The sequence below is a fragment of the Akebia trifoliata genome, chromosome 7 (assembly GCF_017979445.1).
Source record: "Akebia trifoliata isolate Shusen 1 chromosome 7, ASM1797944v1, whole genome shotgun sequence".
Classification (NCBI taxonomy): Eukaryota; Viridiplantae; Streptophyta; class Magnoliopsida; order Ranunculales; family Lardizabalaceae; genus Akebia; species Akebia trifoliata.
Window position 1 is genome coordinate 1969298 of NC_141381.1, and position 18799 is coordinate 1988096.

The window sequence follows — 18799 nt, forward strand, 5'->3', positions numbered from 1 at the left end:
TGATTAAAGAGGATGAATGTGAGTTTGACTTGTGAGAATGCATTTGTAGGGAATGATGATGGTAAGTTAGAGAAGGATGATGTATTGATATGATTTTTAGAGAAAATGTGATGGGGGTAGATGATTTTTCAAAGAAAAGAAGATTGAGGTAAGTTGTTGGATGAGGGAGATGAGTTGAAGTAGTGACACGTGTCCTACCTTGATGATCTTAGTTGATTGGTTGTGATGTTGGGTTTGGGTAGTGGATTGGATGAGCATAGTATTAGGTTGAGAAGTCAATGGGCTTAGGTTTGAGTAGAATGATTGGTCTCGGATAGGATAATGTTGGGTTGAATTGATTTGGATTAAGGTAGGGATGGATTGAGAATTGGACTTGGGTAGATTGGTTGGGCTTCGATTGTTGGGTTTTGAAATCAATGGGTTTAGGTAATAGGTTGGGCTTGGGTATAGTAATGTATAGTGGGTAGTGGATTGAATAATTATGATGATGGGTTGAGAAGATTAAAGGTGGGGTGAGATAGGTTCGGGTCCATAGGTCATGTGGGAAGGGCTTTGGAGCATTTATTGAAAGAAAAAAATGATTTTTTTTTTTTAAGGTTTGGGTTTTGAGGCTCATTCTGATTTTAATAGATTTTGGACACTTTGCATCGAGGGTCTAGTCAAATTTGAGTGTCTACAATGCTTATAATGCATTACATAATACTCGTAAGAATAATGATCTACTTAGGGCTACAACTTGGGCGGGTTGGATGGTCAACTCATGTTCAACCCAAGTTGTAGAACTCTCAACACAAGCTCAACTCATGGGTGGGTCTAATTTCGTTTTGATCAACACATAAATTTTATTTTATATCTTAAAAAAAAAAAAATACTAGTAAATAAATTTGTGTGCAACCTCCAAATTCATTAATTTTTATATTATAATTTGTTTCCCTTAATTTTACAAATATATTTAAGAAAAGAAAACAAATATTTAAAAAAAATTATATTTAAATATATAACATTGAGTTCGGGTTAAGTTGGGTTGCTCGGAACCTCAACCTAAATTCAATTCGAGTTGATATTTCCTAGCCCAAGCTCAACTCATGTTTCATATAATCCAACCTAGGCTCGTCCATCAATCGAGTTGCGTTCGGGTTAGCCCATGCAAGTTGCAACCCTAGATCTACCTTCAACTAGTGTTGGACTCCAACACTGTACTAACATAGAGGTGCACACATAATCATATATTTTCACTCGTATGTCTAGGAAATCATTTATCAAGTCTATGTGCACCTCCATGGCACAGTGTCTTATGAAGTCATTGCATCATTTTCTCGTACTTTTAACTTTAAAGGCCTTATGTACTAGCAAATATTACCTGTGTTTTAAAAATCGAACCGAACCCATAGTTCAACCAGATCCAATTGGATTTTCTATAAAAATCTATCTGATTTTTAATGAATCGTTACTTATGCAAGAACCATTAGTTGTTTAAAAACCGATGGTTCAACCGTTCAAACCGTTGGTTTCTAAGAATCAGTTCTTGTACAATTTCTAATGATGCTCTCTCTTGCAAAATTAGAAAATCTGGGGAATTCAATCCGTTATTTACTTGTTTTAGATTTTTAGCACCAAATAAATATAGAAACCTACTATAACTAAAATTCTCTCTTTTGCAAAATTATAAAATCCAAAACAATTTGCATGTTCTTTACTAGTTTTAGATTTTTGGTACCAAATAAAATCTATAAATCTACTAAATCACTTATTCTTTTTAAGGATATTAAAATAAATAAAATAATATTCTTAATTAAACTAAAACTCTATCATTTTTAGGGTTTTTATTTTATTTTAAATAAAATAAAATTAAACGTTGAAAAACTTTGAAATTTTGAAGAAAATGAAAGATTTGAGGAAAATATATATTTTTTCAGATATTTTATTTTATAATTATATGTTTTGTTGATTTCATCATCAAGGATTTTAGATTTTTGTCTTTAATTTTTTTTTCTTCATATTTTCCTTTGTTTCTATGGAGGTTCTTCATCAATATTTGTTTTAAACATTTTTTTAAAAATATTATTGTAGATTTACAAAGTGAATTTTAGTTATTGAATCTTGTAGATGCACGAAATGGCTCTACACTTTCCTTCTCTTTAAGCTCGGGAGGACCTGTAAATCAGCCCACTCCGACGATCAAGTTAGTCAAATTGATTAGTGTAATCTTTGAGAGAAGAATAATTCGAACCCCTTTTACTCATAGTTTTCTTCCTTATATAGGCGTTCAACTTGATCGTTTTCTGTGCCACCCCTTGAGGTGATCTAGGGTAGTTAGCTTACTCCATGACATGTCAGCTGCAGGAGTTGTTGCAACTGCCCTATCACTTCTGAGAAAATCAGAGCTGGTCTGACATGACGTGGGTTGTTAGGACTGGCCGTCTATCGCTGGCACATCTGTCAGATCTGTCCTACCAACCTACGAGGCAGTTGCCCGGACCACTTCACCGGCTGCTGGCTTAGTTCCGAGCTTCGAATACATGCATTCGTCGGGGTTAATAAACCGAGCAAAAGTCGCGGTTCGTCCGACCTTAAAATCATTAATCCTGGCCCTTATTCGAGCCACGTGTCCGTGCTCAAGAATTTTCCCCCACAATACCCCCTCCTGAGGGCTCGGTCAGAATGATCGGGTACTCGGGATTATTAATAATAAATTAGGAAACTGACACGTGGGTGCCTCTCATTGGGTCTCAGCTAAGATTAATGATATCTTTATGGCGAATCGTTACTTAGCCTTTTCACCTTTCGAGGGCGGCGGTCGGTTGGGCTATTATCGCCGTTCGCGTCCTGTCTGTTGGTTTAAACGGCGCAATTATTGCATAAATTACACGTGGCGCCCGGGGAATGGCCCGATTCGCGTGCAAGGGGGCGAACGGTCTTATCGGATCTCTCATTATTTAATACCCTATCATAATCCATCTGAGAAACCCCGTCCGTTGATCTTGGGTGCACATCTCGAGGCCCAATTGGTCTATAAATACTCCTCCCATTTCCTATTTTCACTCACTTTCGCATTCCTTGCCGTTACTCTACCCTATTTTCTCTGCTCGTACCTTCGCTGTGCCCTCGCCGCGCAAGTCATCCAGTGGCCTGAAGTGTCCGGTCGTTTGAAGTGCAAGGTCAAAGGAAGGTAACGGAAAACACAGAGGCACCTGCCTTCTTCCTTCCCCCTCCTCCCTCTTCTTTCTCTTTATTTTAAATGGCCAAGGGAAAATCCCACGCCCCTGCTCGTCCTCCGCTAGAGGTGGTTAGGGACACATTTGGTGTCCCAGCCAGTGTAGGCATGTCCTATGTGGACGAGGCCTCGCCCCTCAGGGAAAGTCCCTCAGGTACCACAATAGTACACTGGGGGCAATTCAGGGCAGGTCTCAGAGTCCCTCTGAGCAGGTTGACTCGGGAAGTCCTGAATTTTTATAGGAGGGCTCCCGGACAAATGAGTGGAAACTTCTTCCGACTCATTAGCGCTTGCGAGCACATGAACAGCAGGCTGGAGGATGGCCTCCAGCTCGGGCTATGGGACATAAGGGCCCAGTTCGTCCTGAAGAAGTGCCCGAACAAATCGGGCTTCTTCTACTTATCTAAGAGGAGGGGGAAGCCGTCCTTGGTCGATCTTCCCGATTCGGACAAGGAATGGTTCTTGTTTCCAATTCGGATATCCGGAGGATGGGAGAGCGTTCCTGGTGACGAGCTTCCCTCTTTGGCCCACCCTTCGTTCAACCCCCAGGGTAAGTTTTTCACCTTAGTTCTCTTTTCCTCGCCTTTCCAATTTCTTTTTCCCAGATAGCTAACTTCGACTTTTCTCGTTTCCACAGCTCCGAGTAAGGACAAGTTCCCGAGTGATTCGGTGGTGATCACTCACCTGCTATCGATTCCCGAGCTTTACAACTATGCCACAGCCTTCCTACTGCCAGCCATCCGTCCTCTGAGTATGGCACTCCAGTCCAAGCACCCTCCCCCAGTCCTGGGCTCCGACTCTGAGGACGAAATCGAGGAGGCTGCACCGACACCGACTACCGGGGTCCCAGTGGTGGGGAGCTCCGGCATCGAGCAAGAAGAAGAAGAAGAAGAAGACCACCAGCCTCTACTCAAGAGGCTAAGGAGGGGGCCTCACCCTTCTAGGACCCCGGCGGCAGTGCTGCAGCTGCCACCTCCTCCAGCTGCCGACATCTCAAGCCAACCAGCCGAGCCTTCGCACACATCCTCAGCTGGTTCGGCTCGTAGGGGAAGCCTGCCCCTTCTTTCCCCCTGGCTGGTACAGCCATCAGTCAGGGGAAGGCCGGTATCGGATAAGGATTCTGCCTTATCTGATCCGGCCGTTGCTAGGGCGATCTTCGACGCGTCCGCGCTTCCGCTGGATGTGGAGAAGGTGCGTCGGAGTTTTGTCGGTGATTCGGCAAAATTTTCAAATGAGGCGTTCCGAGCTCTGGCTATGGTAAGTTTCCTACTTTTTGTTTCTGTCTTGATACGATTTCCCTGCGTTTGCGTCTTTCTAACGCTTTTCTCTTGCTTCCTACTAGGCCCAGCACGCCATGGCCAAGCTCGTCGAGGCTAGCGACACCTCCGCGTGAGACCTCAAATCCGCGGAGGGTCGCATTCTTCAGCTCCAGGCTGAGAGGGATGTGGCTGCGGCCAGCTCCCAAAAGCTCCAAAAAAGCTTGGATAGCGCACTGTCCGAGCTAGAGCAGAATAAAGACCGCCTGGCTCTGGCAGAGGGGAAAATCTCTTCTTTGGAAGAATTGGTGAAGGCCAAGGAAGTGGAGCAAGAGAGAGCCCTCCAGGATCAGCTCAACTCCCTTCAAGCATAACTTGACTCTTCGGAGGAGGCTTGGGAGAAAGCCTATAACAAAGTGAAGGCGAAGCTAAAGAAGGCCGAGGAGGCGGCGAAGAAGCTTGAAGTTGTCCCAGTCGTTATTCCCGAGCCTGTCGCTGAGCCTATTATCGATGGCACTCCCGAGCCTATTCTTGAAGATTTGACAGCGACGGCCGAAGTTCAAACCCCCAATGACGCAGATGCCGGTCTCGAAGCGAACGTCTAGATTTTCTCTTCTCTTTTTGTAATCTTACTTTCTGTTCTTTTTTGTATTTTGAAATGTAAAGGTCACTCTTACATAAATAAATAAAAAATGTTTTTCGCACTCCTCGTGTTTCCTGTTCTTTGTTGCTTATTTCTTTTGCTTTCGCATGGGTGTGTGGCGTATGAGAATCCTAGGATAGTTACCCTTACCTTTGACATATATCATGGGGCTCGGCGCTCGTTGGAGGCCGAGAACTTGCCTTGACCAGGACCTGACCCCCTGTAGAGGAGCCAACGTGCTTAACTTCCAAACCAACTCCTCAGTTGGGCTCGGCTTCTATGGAGGGGCCGAGGCTTTTCCTTAGACAAACTCCTCAGTTGGGCTTGGTCCCCGTGGTGGGACCAAGGCTTTTCCTTCAAACAAACTCTTCAGTTGGGCTCGGCTCCTATGGAGGGGCCGAGGCTTTTCCTTAGACCAACTCCTCAGTTGGACTTGGTCCCCGTGGTGGGACCAAGGCTTTTCCTTCGAACCAACTCCTCAGTTGGGCTCGGCTCCTATGGAGGGGCCGAGGCTTTTCCTTGGACCAACTCCTTAGTTGGGCTCGGCTCCTATGGAGGGGCCGAGGCTTTTCCTTGGACCAACTCCTCAGTTGGGCTTGGTCCCCGTGGTGGGACCAAGGCTTTTCCTTCGAACCAACTCCTCAGTTGGGCTCAGTCCTTATGGAGGGGCCGAGGCTTTTCCTTAGACCAACTCCTCAGTTGGGCTCGGCTCCTATGGAGGGGCCGAGGCTTTTCCTTAGATAGCAGGCATAGGTGCAAAGATGTCTTTATTGATAGTATTTCTTTAAATTGAATACATTCCATGGTGATGAAATTTCACCCCCTGCTGGTGTCTCCAAGTAGTACACACCTGTTTCCCCGATTTTGCGCACCATGTATGGGCCCTCCCAGCTACAGCCGAGCTTTCCGCTATTGACTTCCTTGGTGTTAGAAAATACCTTTCGTAGAACCATATCGCCGACTTTAAACTTTCTGTGACGTACCTTCCGGTCATAAGACCTCTTCAACACCTGTTGGTACCGTGCCAATATTTCTTTGACCCTTTCCCGCGTCTCATCCAACCAATCCAAATTTCGTGCCACCAATTCATCGTTGAACTCTGTCTCGGCCACTAGCGTCTTTGTTGTAGGAACCTGTATCTCGGTTGGAATAACGGCTTCCGTTCCGTAGGCTAGTGCGAACGGGGTGAAACCTGTTGCCCTTTTCGCCGTGGTTCGATACGCCCAGAGGACACTGTGTAGCTCGTCTACCCATCTTCCCTTGTGTTCCTCCAGCTTCTTCTTCAAGTTCACGAGGATTGTCTTGTTTGATGCTTCAGCCTGGCCATTTCCTTTTGGATATCTTGGTGACGATTGCAGTGATCGGATTCCGTATTCCTTGAAGTACGATTGCACACGGTTGCCCTTGAACTGTGTTCCATTGTCAGAGATCAATGCATAAGGGATCCCAAAGCGCGTTATGATGTGCTCCAAAGTGAATTTGATGACTTCCTCTTCCCTAATCCGTGTGAGGGGCACAGCTTCCACCCATTTAGTAAAATAGTCTGTAGCTACTAGGATGAACAGCTTACCCCCCTTTCCCCGAGGCAGAGGTCCAACAATGTCCATACCCCATATCGAGAACGGCCAGGGTGATTTCATGGGACGGAGTTCGCTGGCTGGCTGCAGATGCATGGGGGCATGTTTTTGGCATTGATCACAGGTCCTTACATACTTCTTACAGTCTTCCTGCATCCTAGGCCAAAAATAGCCCTGACTGATGACCTTATTGGCGAGCGACCGTCCTCCCGAATGATTGCCGCAGATTCCCTCGTGGATTTCCGCCATTATGAGCTCGGACTCTTCCTTAGTAAGGCACTTAAGAAGTGATCCCCCGAAGGATATTTTATATAGCTTCTCCCCAACGAGAGTGTACTTGCCGACCTGCCGAAGTAATTTTCTGGCCTCCCCTCTGTCTGCTGGCAGTATCTTTGAGCGCAGATACTGAGTGAATTCTTCTATCCATCCCGACGTTCTTTCGGCCTGTGCGCACTCCCTCTCTTCATGTTCGATGCTTGCTTTAGGCAGGTATTCCACCGGTAAAGACCGTCCCTCCGTCTCTCCTAGCATTGAGGCAATGTAAGCCAACGAGTCTGCATGCCTGTTCTCATCCCTGGGTATCTGGCATATCTCCACTTGGTCGAACTTCTCAATCTCTCGTTTAACTGAGATCAGGTATCTTGCCATGCGTTCGTCCTTTGCTTCAAATTTCCCGTTGCATTGGTTGGCTATAAGTTGGGAGTCGGTACATAGTTTTACCCGGCCGATTTTCAACTCTCTCGCCATTCTTAGCCCGTGGATGACTGCCTCGTACTCTGCTTCATTATTTGATGCCCCATACCCGAGTTTGACTATCTTTTCCAGTCTATCGTTGCTCGGTGTTACAATTACTATTCCCACCCCCGAACCTGAGTAATTAGATGACCCATCGACGAAAATTCTCCACCCTGCCTGCTTATCCCACAACTCTACTTCTTCCGTTCCTTCGTCGTTGTTCTCCAACTCTTCCCAGTTCGGATCCTCAACCGGGAAATCCGCAAGGAAGTCTGCCAGGACCTGTCCCTTTATTGCTGTCCGGGACTCGAATTGTAAGTCGTATTCGCCGAGGATTACAGCCCACCTCGCCATCCTCCTCGACTTTTCGGATCTGTGCATCATCTCTTTCAACGGGGTGTCTGTCATAACTCGGATGCGATGTGAAAGGAAGTAAGGTCTGAGCTTGTGTGCTGAGTAGACGAGCGACAATCCTACCTTCTCTGTCCTGCTGTACTTAACCTCCGATACGCCCAATGTTTTGCTAACGTAATAGATAGGATATTCCCGCCCCATATTGACTTTAAAGAGAACCGAGCTCACTGATGACGAACTAGTTGCCAGGTAAATTCCCAACTCCTCTCCCTCTTCCGGGGAACTGTGGATCGGTGGCTGCCCTAAATACCTCTTCAGATCGTTGAACGCTGCCTCGCATTCCTCACCCCAGGTGAAATTTTTCTCCTTTTGCAATAACCTGAAAAGCGGGTGGCATCGATCAGATACCCTGGAGATAAACCTATTTAGCGCAGCTATTCTCCCTGCCAACTTCTGCACCTGCTTCTGGCTAGCGGGGCTCGGCATTTCTACCAACGCCCGGATCTGGTCTGGGTTTGCCTCGATGCCTCTCTTGGTTATAATGTGCCCGAGGAATTTCCCAGAGGAGACGGCGAAGACACACTTCTTCGGATTTAACTCCATTTTGAAACTCCTCAGCCGATCAAATGTTTGCCCGAGGTCTACCAGATGGTCCCCTGCTCGCTTGCTTTTTACCAACAAATCGTCGATATATACCTCCACAATCTTCCCGATCAATCCTTCAAACATTTTTGTCACGAGTCTCTGGTAGGTTGCCCCGGCATTTCTCAAGTCGAACGGCATAACCTTAAAGCAAAACAATCCTTGCTCGGTGATGAATGATGTTCGTTCCTGGTCCTCCGCTGCTAGGGGGATCTGGTTATACCCCGAATAGCCGTCCATAAATGACATTCTCTCATGACCAGCAGTGGCATCGACCAACCTGTCGATCCTTGGCAGCGAAAAGCTATCCTTTGGGCACGCCTTATTCAGGTTCGTAAAGTCAATGCACACTCTCACCCTCCCATCCTTCTTCGGTACCGCCACTATGTTCGCTATCCATTCCGGGTATTCTACCTCCCTGATAAACCCGACCTTTAAAAGCTTCTCGATCTCCTCATTTACCCCCTGCCTAAGGCGCGGAGACAGCCTCCTCGGCTTCTGTCTAACAGGTCGGAAGCTTTTATCAACATTTAACCTATGACACGCCACCGATTGGTCTACTCCAGGCATGTCCTCCAATGACCATGCGAACACGTCCTTGTTTGCCTTCAGGAGTTGGAGCAGTGCTGCCTTCTCCTCCTGCAACATCGTGGTACCAACACTAACTATCTGCCCTCCATCGCCGCCGAGGTCCACGGCTTCGACTTCCTCAACTGTTATCCGCTGCTCACGCAGCGACTGCTTCTGTAATTGCTACGAAGATTCATTAGCAGTTGGAGGTTCCTTTCTCTTCTTCAGGAGGACGGCCTCGGGGCCTCGGTCTTGCTTCAAGGCCAAGTGAAAACACCTCTGCGCCATCTCCTGATCTCCCCTGATTTCCATTATTCTTTCCTTACCCGGGAAACGAATAACTTGATGATAGGTTGACGGGACTGCTCTCATCTCGTGTATCCATCTCCGGCCCAAGATTGCGTTATAGGCCGAGTCTGCATCTATTACCACGAATCTTGTCATTACCACTTTAGACCCTGCAGAGATCGGGAGTGTGATTTCTCCTACTGAACTGCTAGCTGCACCGTTGAACCCATAGACGAGGGTCGGCGTTGGCTCCAAACTACCTGAAATCCCCATTCTCTTAGCCGCGCTCAGGAAGAGAATGTCCACCGCGCTTCCCGAATCCATAAGTATTCTACGGAGCTCGACGTTTCCCACTGGGAGTGCGATTACTAATGCGTCCTGATGGGGCCCTGCCGTCCCCCTTAGGTCACTCTCTGTGAATACGATTGCCCGGGGATCTGCTCCGTGGTTCGTCGTTCCAACTGCCCGTACTCCGGATGCCACACTGTTAACCCCGACCATATGTCGGATCTTTTTTACTTTCTCTCGAATCTCCCGCCTAGACGGCACTTCGGCCCCTAATAATCCTGTGATGGTATGAACTATCCTGCGCTCTTCCATCTCTCGACGCCCTCCTTTAGTTGGCCTTCTTTGCTCGGGCTTTCGTTCGGCTCTCTCGGTAATCTCCCCTCTTCTCCTTCCTTCCGCGGAGACATAACCTTTGAGCTTCCCTGCTTCGATCATATCCTGGATGATATGGCGCAGCCTGTAACAGTCCTCAGTAGGGTGATCCTCAGCTTCATGATACTCGCAGAATGGTTTTCTGGGTTTCCCCTTATACCCCCGTGGCGGCTGAACGAAATCAGGCTCCCCCCTTATGTGCCTCAGTATCACGGACAGTTTTTCATTGAGCGGGGTATACGTCCGGCCTCTCTTCCACCATGACTGCTCGTTCGAATCTCTCCGCCTTTTCTTACTTCGTTCCACTCCGGGGTGGGTCGGTACCTTTGCAGCATCTATCCCTCCTTCGCTGTTGGCCATTGTCTGGGTGCTTCGTCTCCTGTCCTTCACAGATTCTTCCACCAGGATGTACTTTTCCACCTTCGCGTACAAATCTTCTAGACGAGTAGGGTCAGACTTGATCAAGGACTCATGCAACCGTGTTCCCGGGATTACCGCAGCGATATACGCCACGCATGTTGTGGCCTCGTCCATGCCTTCTACATCCAGGGCTCTTGTTCGAAAACGAGTTACGAACAACCTAATACTCTCCCCAGGCTCCTGTCGAAGGTTAAATAGAGTGTTAACTCCAACCTTCTTCCTTCGCAGGTGCACGAACTGCCCAACGAACGTTTCTTCCAGCTCGGAAAAGTTCGTAACGGACCCAGCTGGTAAGGCCTGGAACCACATCATGGCCCCTCACCTCAAGGTTGACGGAAACAGCTTGCAGAGCAATGGATCATCGTTCTGGTACAGCACCATTTGACTTCTGTAGTGCAGTATATGGTCCATGGGATCTCGCGTCCCGTCATAAGTTTCAAACTTTGGCATGTGGAACGATCTGGGTGGTTCCGAATCCATTATTCTTGAAGAGAATGGTGTCCCTTTGAGTTCCCGAATTGCGTTCCGTACCTTTTGTGTGGGATCCTTTCCTCGTGCGAATTCCTCATCTCTTCTCTTGAGCATTCCCTCCACTTCCTTCCTCGTCATGGTTTCTTTAACTTCAGAGCTTCCTTGCTGCGTTTTGACTGTTGCTGAGTCTTCAGTCCAGTCCGCCTGCGTCCGTGCTGCTCGGACAATGTGATCGCTACTTTGCCCTGGACCCAAGCCTTCTTCGGTCTCCGCACGCTCACCTAGCCTTTGCCTGAGCTCTTCGTTTTCTCTCCTTATGGTCATTATCTCATCATTTTGTTTCTCTAACCCCCTGCGCATTTCCTCCCTCATCTCCGTGAGTAAGTTGTACATTGCAAGCATTGGGTCCGGCGCGTTTGGGGGCGAGTCTGCTGGTAGTGGATTTGATGGTTCTCCACGATTTTCGCCTCTAGCTCTTCCCATCTTGGTCATTTTTTTCCTTGTAAGTTTCCCACAGACGGCGCCAAATTGTAGATGCACGAAATGGCTCTACACTTTCCTTCTCTTTAAGCTCGGGAGGACCTGCAAATCAGCCCACTCCGACGATCAAGTTAGTCAAATTGATTAGTGTAATCTTTGAGAGAAGAAGAATTCGAACCCCTTTTACTCATAGTTTTCTTCCTTATATAGGCGTTCAACTTGATCGTTTTCTGTGCCACCCCTTGAGGTGATCTAGGGTAGTTAGCTTACTCCCTGACATGTCAGCTGCAGGAGTTGTTGCAACTGCTCTATCACTTCTGAGAAAATCAGAGCTGGTCTGACATGACGTGGGTTGTTAGGACTGGCCGTCTATCGCTGGCACATCTGTCAGATCTGTCCTACCAACCTACGAGGCAGTTGCCCGGACCACTTCACCGGCTGCTGGCTTAGTTCCGAGCTTCGAATACATGCATTCGTCGGGGTTAATAAACCGAGCAAAAGTCGCGGTTCGTCCGACCTTAAAATCATTAATCCTGGCCCTTATTCGAGCCACGTGTCCGTGCTCAAGAATTTTCCCCCACAAATCTTATATATTTTATTTATTCTTGTAGGATATATATATATATATAGCAAAATGTCGATTTTAAAACATTTCTTCAGAGCTAAGCAACCTTTCCTCTTATACACATGGGATGTCTCATATATTTACATGAAAAAGAGAGAGTAGAAGGAGAGGTGATAGAATTAAATGGCTTCCTCTAGTGAGAAAGGAAAGAAAGAAGAGGGCAATGGTTTGGTTGATGTGGTCTGCTCTTGGACTCTCCAAGATATACTCTATCAAAACCTTTACATAGATAAGGTCTCTCTCCTTCAGCTCTATGATCATGTCCATTTGATTATTTTAGATAACTTTCATTGCCGCACCAACTTTTGCTAACGCCACACCAAAATGTGTGCTAATTCCTTGGTGATTTACATATGAATTGAGGTGGCATTAGCAAAAGTTGGCATAGCAATAGAATCTCTCTTACTTTATTACTATATAGTTCATGGTTTTAAAACTCGGTTTTGCGTCTCGTCTCGTCCATGCCAGATACCAAGTTATCTTGAATGAGTTTTTTGATACGTTTCAAACGTCTCGTTCAAAAAATGAAAAATGAGCGTGGGGTTTTATATCTCATCCGAAAATTTGACTTGTTTGTCCGTTTCATCCATGCCTGATACCGAGACGACTCGGGTGATACGTTTCGGTCTCGGATGTGTTTTGAAACCATGATATAGTTACAACATGATTGGATCTGAGGTGACTCAGCCCCTAACTCAATGAATTCAACTTGTTGAGTTGATGCATTCACTCGTCTGAGTCAACTAGAAAATGCTCCAAGTTGGATAAAATATGGACCTTGTTTATTATTCGTGTGTATATATATACATAATATTTTTGTGGAGAAATAATTTTTATTTATTTATTTATTTTAAATATTTATACTTTTTATTTGATTTTAAATGACTTGCCCAAGTTGATTGGGCTCATGGACAGTTGAGTTTTCAAGTCTTAAGAAGATGATTAACAGTGATAATGTATGATAAGGTGAGAGAAAATATGAATAGAAATAATAATATAGCTTACAAAAATACATTATATCATGTTTTGAGGTTTGATAAATTATTTACACATTAGATCAATCAGATTAGTTAATTAGTTTGATGGTTAGGATTGTATTGTTAAAGGAATCATTGTGTTTGATGCAATCGTCCGTTGATAGAATGACCATGTACAAAAATCCCTAGGATTGTCAATGGATGCTTGTATACAACAATATCCGAATCCGAAAATGTTATTTGATATCCGAATTTGAATTCGAATCCGACGAATATTCTAAACCTCTATCCAAATTCGAATCCGATTATCCTATCGGATATCAGATAATATCCGATTATCCTATCAGATATCAGATAATATCCGATTAGAATTCGAATAATTTGTATATTAAAAAAAAACATAATTTTTCCTTACCCAATTGATTTTTTATTATTTAAAAAATCTATTATATATTATACAATGTATATGATAAATTAATCAAATAAAATAATGTATATTATATATTATTTCGAATAAGATATTATCATATTCGAAATGTTAATATCCGAATCCGTATCTAATAAGGACCGATTTGATAACTTATTGATCCGATCTAAATCAGATACAATTTTTAACAATCCACATTTCTTTCCAATAGGTCCTCAGCGAATTGGTCCCAAATCGACCAAACTCAATTCGAACCTGATCCAATGACATCGTAGGTGGGGAGATCTTTTTCCAATAGGGATCTAACCCTTTAATTTTGCAATCAATATAAAATAAGTTTATCTGTGTTGACATGGATGTGTGCATAGAACCATAAATGCTTTCATTAAGATACAAGTGAAAAACATCTATGATTCTGTGCACACCTTTACATCAGCATAATGTGAAACTCAATGAATTTCGAGGTCACTCCAACATGACTCTTACTGAAAAATAGAATTATTAGAGAATATTAATGTTGGAACAAAGAATCCATTTCATCTATCACTACAAAAAATATGTAATGCCTTAATTTAGTGTGAAATCCTTGTCTTGGTTGTTCATGGACTATTTCATTTGTTTATTCTTTGGGTGACTGTGCGGGACACTGAGTTAGACTTTATGCTCATGTGGAGGTGTGCATAGAACCAAATATTTTTCTCTCATATCATTAGGAAAAGCATCGATGTTTCTGTGCACACCTCCTCGTCAGCACAGTCACTACATGCAGATTGTTTATGATTATATATTTAGATATGGATTTATTTGTTTTCTTGCTGTTTATTTCTTCTCTTTTTTATGATGATGGTTGTGCTTTATGAAAATTGTATTGGTGGGATGTATATGTATGATAAATGAATTAAGACTATGTATATAATCAGGTTATAAGAAATTCTAAGTTGGTCTTATAAGATAAGTTATTAGTGATGTATAGCTGATCAATTACTAGCAATCATGTACCTTAACTTGCCATTTTGACGATTTGGGTGTGGCCCAAATGTTAAGATACTGTGTATTTGAGTGAGATAAAAACAATTAGGTTCGAGTTTTCTTGGTCATATTGTTGGCTGAGATGATCTCATTATTCAAATTATATCTCCGGGTGATGAGGTACCGTTGAATCGGTAGTGCATTTCAGCTTGGAATATGTAGAACAACACTCCACTCAGAAGGATAGGTTGTTGAGTATGACTTGGTCATATTGTTGTCTATCAAGTTTCTTTCAGACTATGAACAACATTTCCCTTCTATTTTTTGCAGTTTTGTTTTTGTTTTTGGTGTTGTAATCTATATTGTTTTTGATTTTGTTTTTAAATCAGTGCTTTGTTTGCGTCTCTAATCTATATAGTTGAGTTGTGTCTCTCATGTTTCTTAGCATTCTTGTGTTGTTTTTGTACTCATAAGTAATTTTCTTAGATGGATTCTTTTTGTTCTTTATTTGCTGTATGCTTATCAGTAATAGATTTCATCTTGGGGATATGTGTGAGTATTAGTTGAGTTGTGTCTCTCATGTTTCATAGGTGAATGAAGGAGAATCAGAGTAATCCCACACATTTTTCTCAGGGTCTAAAGGATCCCAAAGCTTCAAACCCAAAGTTGAATCTGGTTCGTTAACTTGAATGCATAGATGAAGTGAAGATGGCTTCAAGATCCTGTTTTTATTAATAGATGTAGATTTTCCATCTTGAAACCTTTTTTCTTTATTATTGTCTCGAAGAGGAAGAGTAAGAGGGACCCTTTTTTCTGAACTACTACTTTGTTGCTTCTTGTGGTTGGGGACTGCATTTTCCTTATTGTCGAATGGGATGATGATTTAAGCATAATTGGTTTGGATTTGTAAATTATGACTCATTGCAACTCTTTCTGTGTATAAATTAATGTGAGAGAGAACATCGATGTTCTCTATTTCGATATATTCTAACCGTGGGTAATAGGCAAGTAGCCAAAAAAAAAAATAAATAAATAAATAAAATTTAGATATCAATTTATAACAATTTTAGCTATCGGTTTATAACCGATTTCTAAAGTCTCAGGCGTAGGACATCAGTTCTATAAAATCCGATATCTCAAATCTTTTTGGGTTATTGTGTGCTGTTATATAAAGACGCAGATTAGGAAGGGTTTTAAGTCGTTCCAAATTCCGAGATCGGGAACGGTTTTTAACCGTTCCAAATCATGAAACATAGAACGGCTTCCAGCCGTTTAACCTCATTAACGACGCCTCGATTAAAGACGGTCTGCAAGCCGTTTCATAGTGGCTTAGGAACGGTAATAAACCGTTCCTAATTGCCATATTTGTTGTAGTGTATGTTTAAGATTGATTTTTTTTTTCTCGCATAAAATAATTTTGAAAATTCATAGAATTTAGATTAATCAATCGGAAGACACCATTGCGTCTGTTGAGTGTACTCCCAATTTACCAAAATTCCCCACACAAGAGAAGTCTACAATACACACAACAACGTCTTGCGATTGGGTAACACGAGATTATGTGAAATTTCGGATTGACTTTTCCCTGGAAAAAAAAAAAAAAATCATTTTTCAAAATCATATTCTCCTTTAAATTCATATTGAACGTTGAGCCCACCTAAACGAGATTTTCTAGTCAACATAAATGAGACCAAACTTGGTTCTTAGCTATATGGATGTTGGAATGGGCCAATAAGATGAATCAAACCAGTTATAAGTAACCTCCTTTGTTCTTATGAAAGCTTGTAAGGCAATTGATTTGCAAAGTGTGAAGAGATCTTTCCTCTGATCAGGTTTGAGGCGATGGAATTTTCGAAGAATCCTCTATCGAAAACGAAATTCTTCGGAACAACTGCAAATAATTGAATTTGAGACATTTTTTGGGATCGAAATCAAGAAAATAAATCAAAAGGTGAGGGTGACTGATACTTCTTTGCATTGCAGTAAATTGATCTTTTTTTATTTGGGATCAGTTGCATTGCAGTTAAACAAAGGAAATAATACAAATAAAGCTTTGTGCTTCTTTGATCTCTCTTTAATTGATGCAATTTTGTTGGTTTATGTCCATGATTTGATTCACTAATGATTAAAAACATGAAACTCATGCTTTGTGAATTTCTAGTATAATGTTAGTGGTTAGAAACGTTGTGACAAAATTCTCTAATTTTTTGAAAAAAATTGTGATTAATTCAAGATTCTTTGGATAAAATTGGGTTTGTAATTTTCGGTAGGTATCTACATGGGATGTCTCATATATTTACATGAAAAAGAGAGAGTAGAAGGAGAGGTGATAGAATTAAATGGCTTCCTCTAGTGAGAAGGGAAAGAAAGAAGAGGGCAATGGTTTGGTTGATGTGGTCTTCTCTTGGACTCTCCAAGATATACTCTATCAAAACCTTTACATAGATAAGGTCTCTCTCCTTCAGCTCTATGATCATGTCCATTTGATTATTTTAGATAACTTTCATTGCCGCACCAACTTTTGCTAACGCCACACCAAAATGTGTGCTAATTCCTTGGTGATTTACATATGAATTGAGGTGGCATTAGCAAAAGTTGGCATAGCAATAGAATCTCTCTTACTTTATTACTATATAGTTCATGGTTTTAAAACTCGGTTTTGCGTCTCGTCTCGTCCATGCCAGATACCAAGTTATCTCGAATGAGTTTTTTGATACGTTTCAAACGTCTCGTTCAAAAAATGAAAAATGAGCGTGGGGTTTTATATCTCATCCGAAAATTTGACTTGGTTGTCCGTTTCATCCATGCCTGATACCGAGACGACTCGGGTGATACGTTTCGGTCTCGGATGTGTTTTGAAACCATGATATAGTTACAACATGATTGGATCTGAGGTGACTCAGCCCCTAACTCAATGAATTTAACTTGTTGAGTTGACGCATTCACTCGTCTGAGTCAACTAGAAAATGCTCCAAGTTGGATAAAAAATGGACCTTGTTTATTATTCGTGTATATATATATATATATATATATACATAATATTTTTGTGGAGAAATAATTTTTATTTATTTATTTATTTTAAATATTTATACTTTTTATTTGATTTTAAATGACTTGCCCAAGTTGATTGGGCTCATGGACAGTTGAGTTTTCAAGTCTTAAGAAGATGATTAACAGTGATAATGTATGATAAGGTGAGAGAAAATATGAATAGAAATAATAATATAGCTTACAAAAATACATTATATCATGTTTTGAGGTTTGATAAATTATTTACACATTAGATCAATCAGATTAGTTAATTAGTTTGATGGTTAGGATTGTATTGTTAAAGGAATCATTGTGTTTGATGCAATCGTCCGTTGATAGAATGACCATGTACAAAAATCCCTAGGATTGTCAATGGATGCTTGTATACAACAATATCCGAATCCGAAAATGTTATTTGATATCCGAATTTGAATTCGAATCCGACGAATATTCTAAAACTCTATCCAAATTCGAATCCGATTATCCTATCGGATATCAGATAATATCCGATTAGAATTCGAATAATTTGTATATAAAAAAAAAACATAATTTTTCCTTACCCAATTGATTTTTTATTATTTAAAAAATCTATTATATATTATACAATGTATATGATAAATTAATCAAATAAAATAATGTATATTATATATTATTTCGAATAAGATATTATCAGATTCGAAATGTTAATATCCGAATCCGTATCTAATAAGGACCGATTTGATAACTTATTGATCCGATCTAAATCAGATACAATTTTTAACAATCCACATTTCTTTCCAATAGGTCCTCAGCGAATTGGTCCCAAATCGACCAAACTCAATTCGAACCTGATCCAATGACATCGTAGGTGGGGAGATCTTTTTCCAATAGGGATCTAACCCTTTAATTTTGCAATCAATATAAAATAAGTTTATCTGTGTTGACATGGATGTGTGCACAGAACCATAAATGCTTTCATTAAGATACAAGTGAAAAACATCTATGATTCTGTGCACACCTTTACATCAGCATAATGTGAAACTCAATGAATTTCGAGGTCACTCCAACATGACTCTTACTGAAAAATAGAATTATTAGAGAATATTAATGTTGGAACAAAGAATCCATTTCATCTATCACTACAAAAAATATGTAATGCCTTAATTTAGTGTGAAATCCTTGTCTTGGTTGTTCATGGACTATTTCATTTGTTTATTCTCTGGGTGACTGTGCGGGACACTGAGTTAGACTTTATGCTCATGTGGAGGTGTGCATAGAACCAAAGATTTTTCTCTCAAAGATTTTTCTCTCATATCATTAGGAAAAGCATCGATGTTTCTGTGCACACCTCCTCGTCAGCACAGTCACTACATGCAGATTGTTTATGATTATATATTTAGATATGGATTTATTTGTTTTCTTGCTGTTTATTTCTTCTCTTTTTTATGATGATGGTTGTGTTTTATGAAAATTGTATTGGTG

General features: G+C 42.0%; 1 protein-coding gene across 1 annotated transcript; it reads right to left on the reverse strand.

Moving 5' to 3' along the window:
- Positions 1 to 9174: 9174 nt before the first annotated feature.
- On the reverse strand, positions 9175 to 10668 carry LOC147397931 (uncharacterized). The gene has a single exon (XM_086448888.1). The coding sequence runs from the start codon at positions 10666 to 10668 to the stop codon at positions 9175 to 9177; it is 1494 nt and encodes a 497-aa protein (XP_086305014.1).
- Positions 10669 to 18799: the final 8131 nt, after the last annotated feature.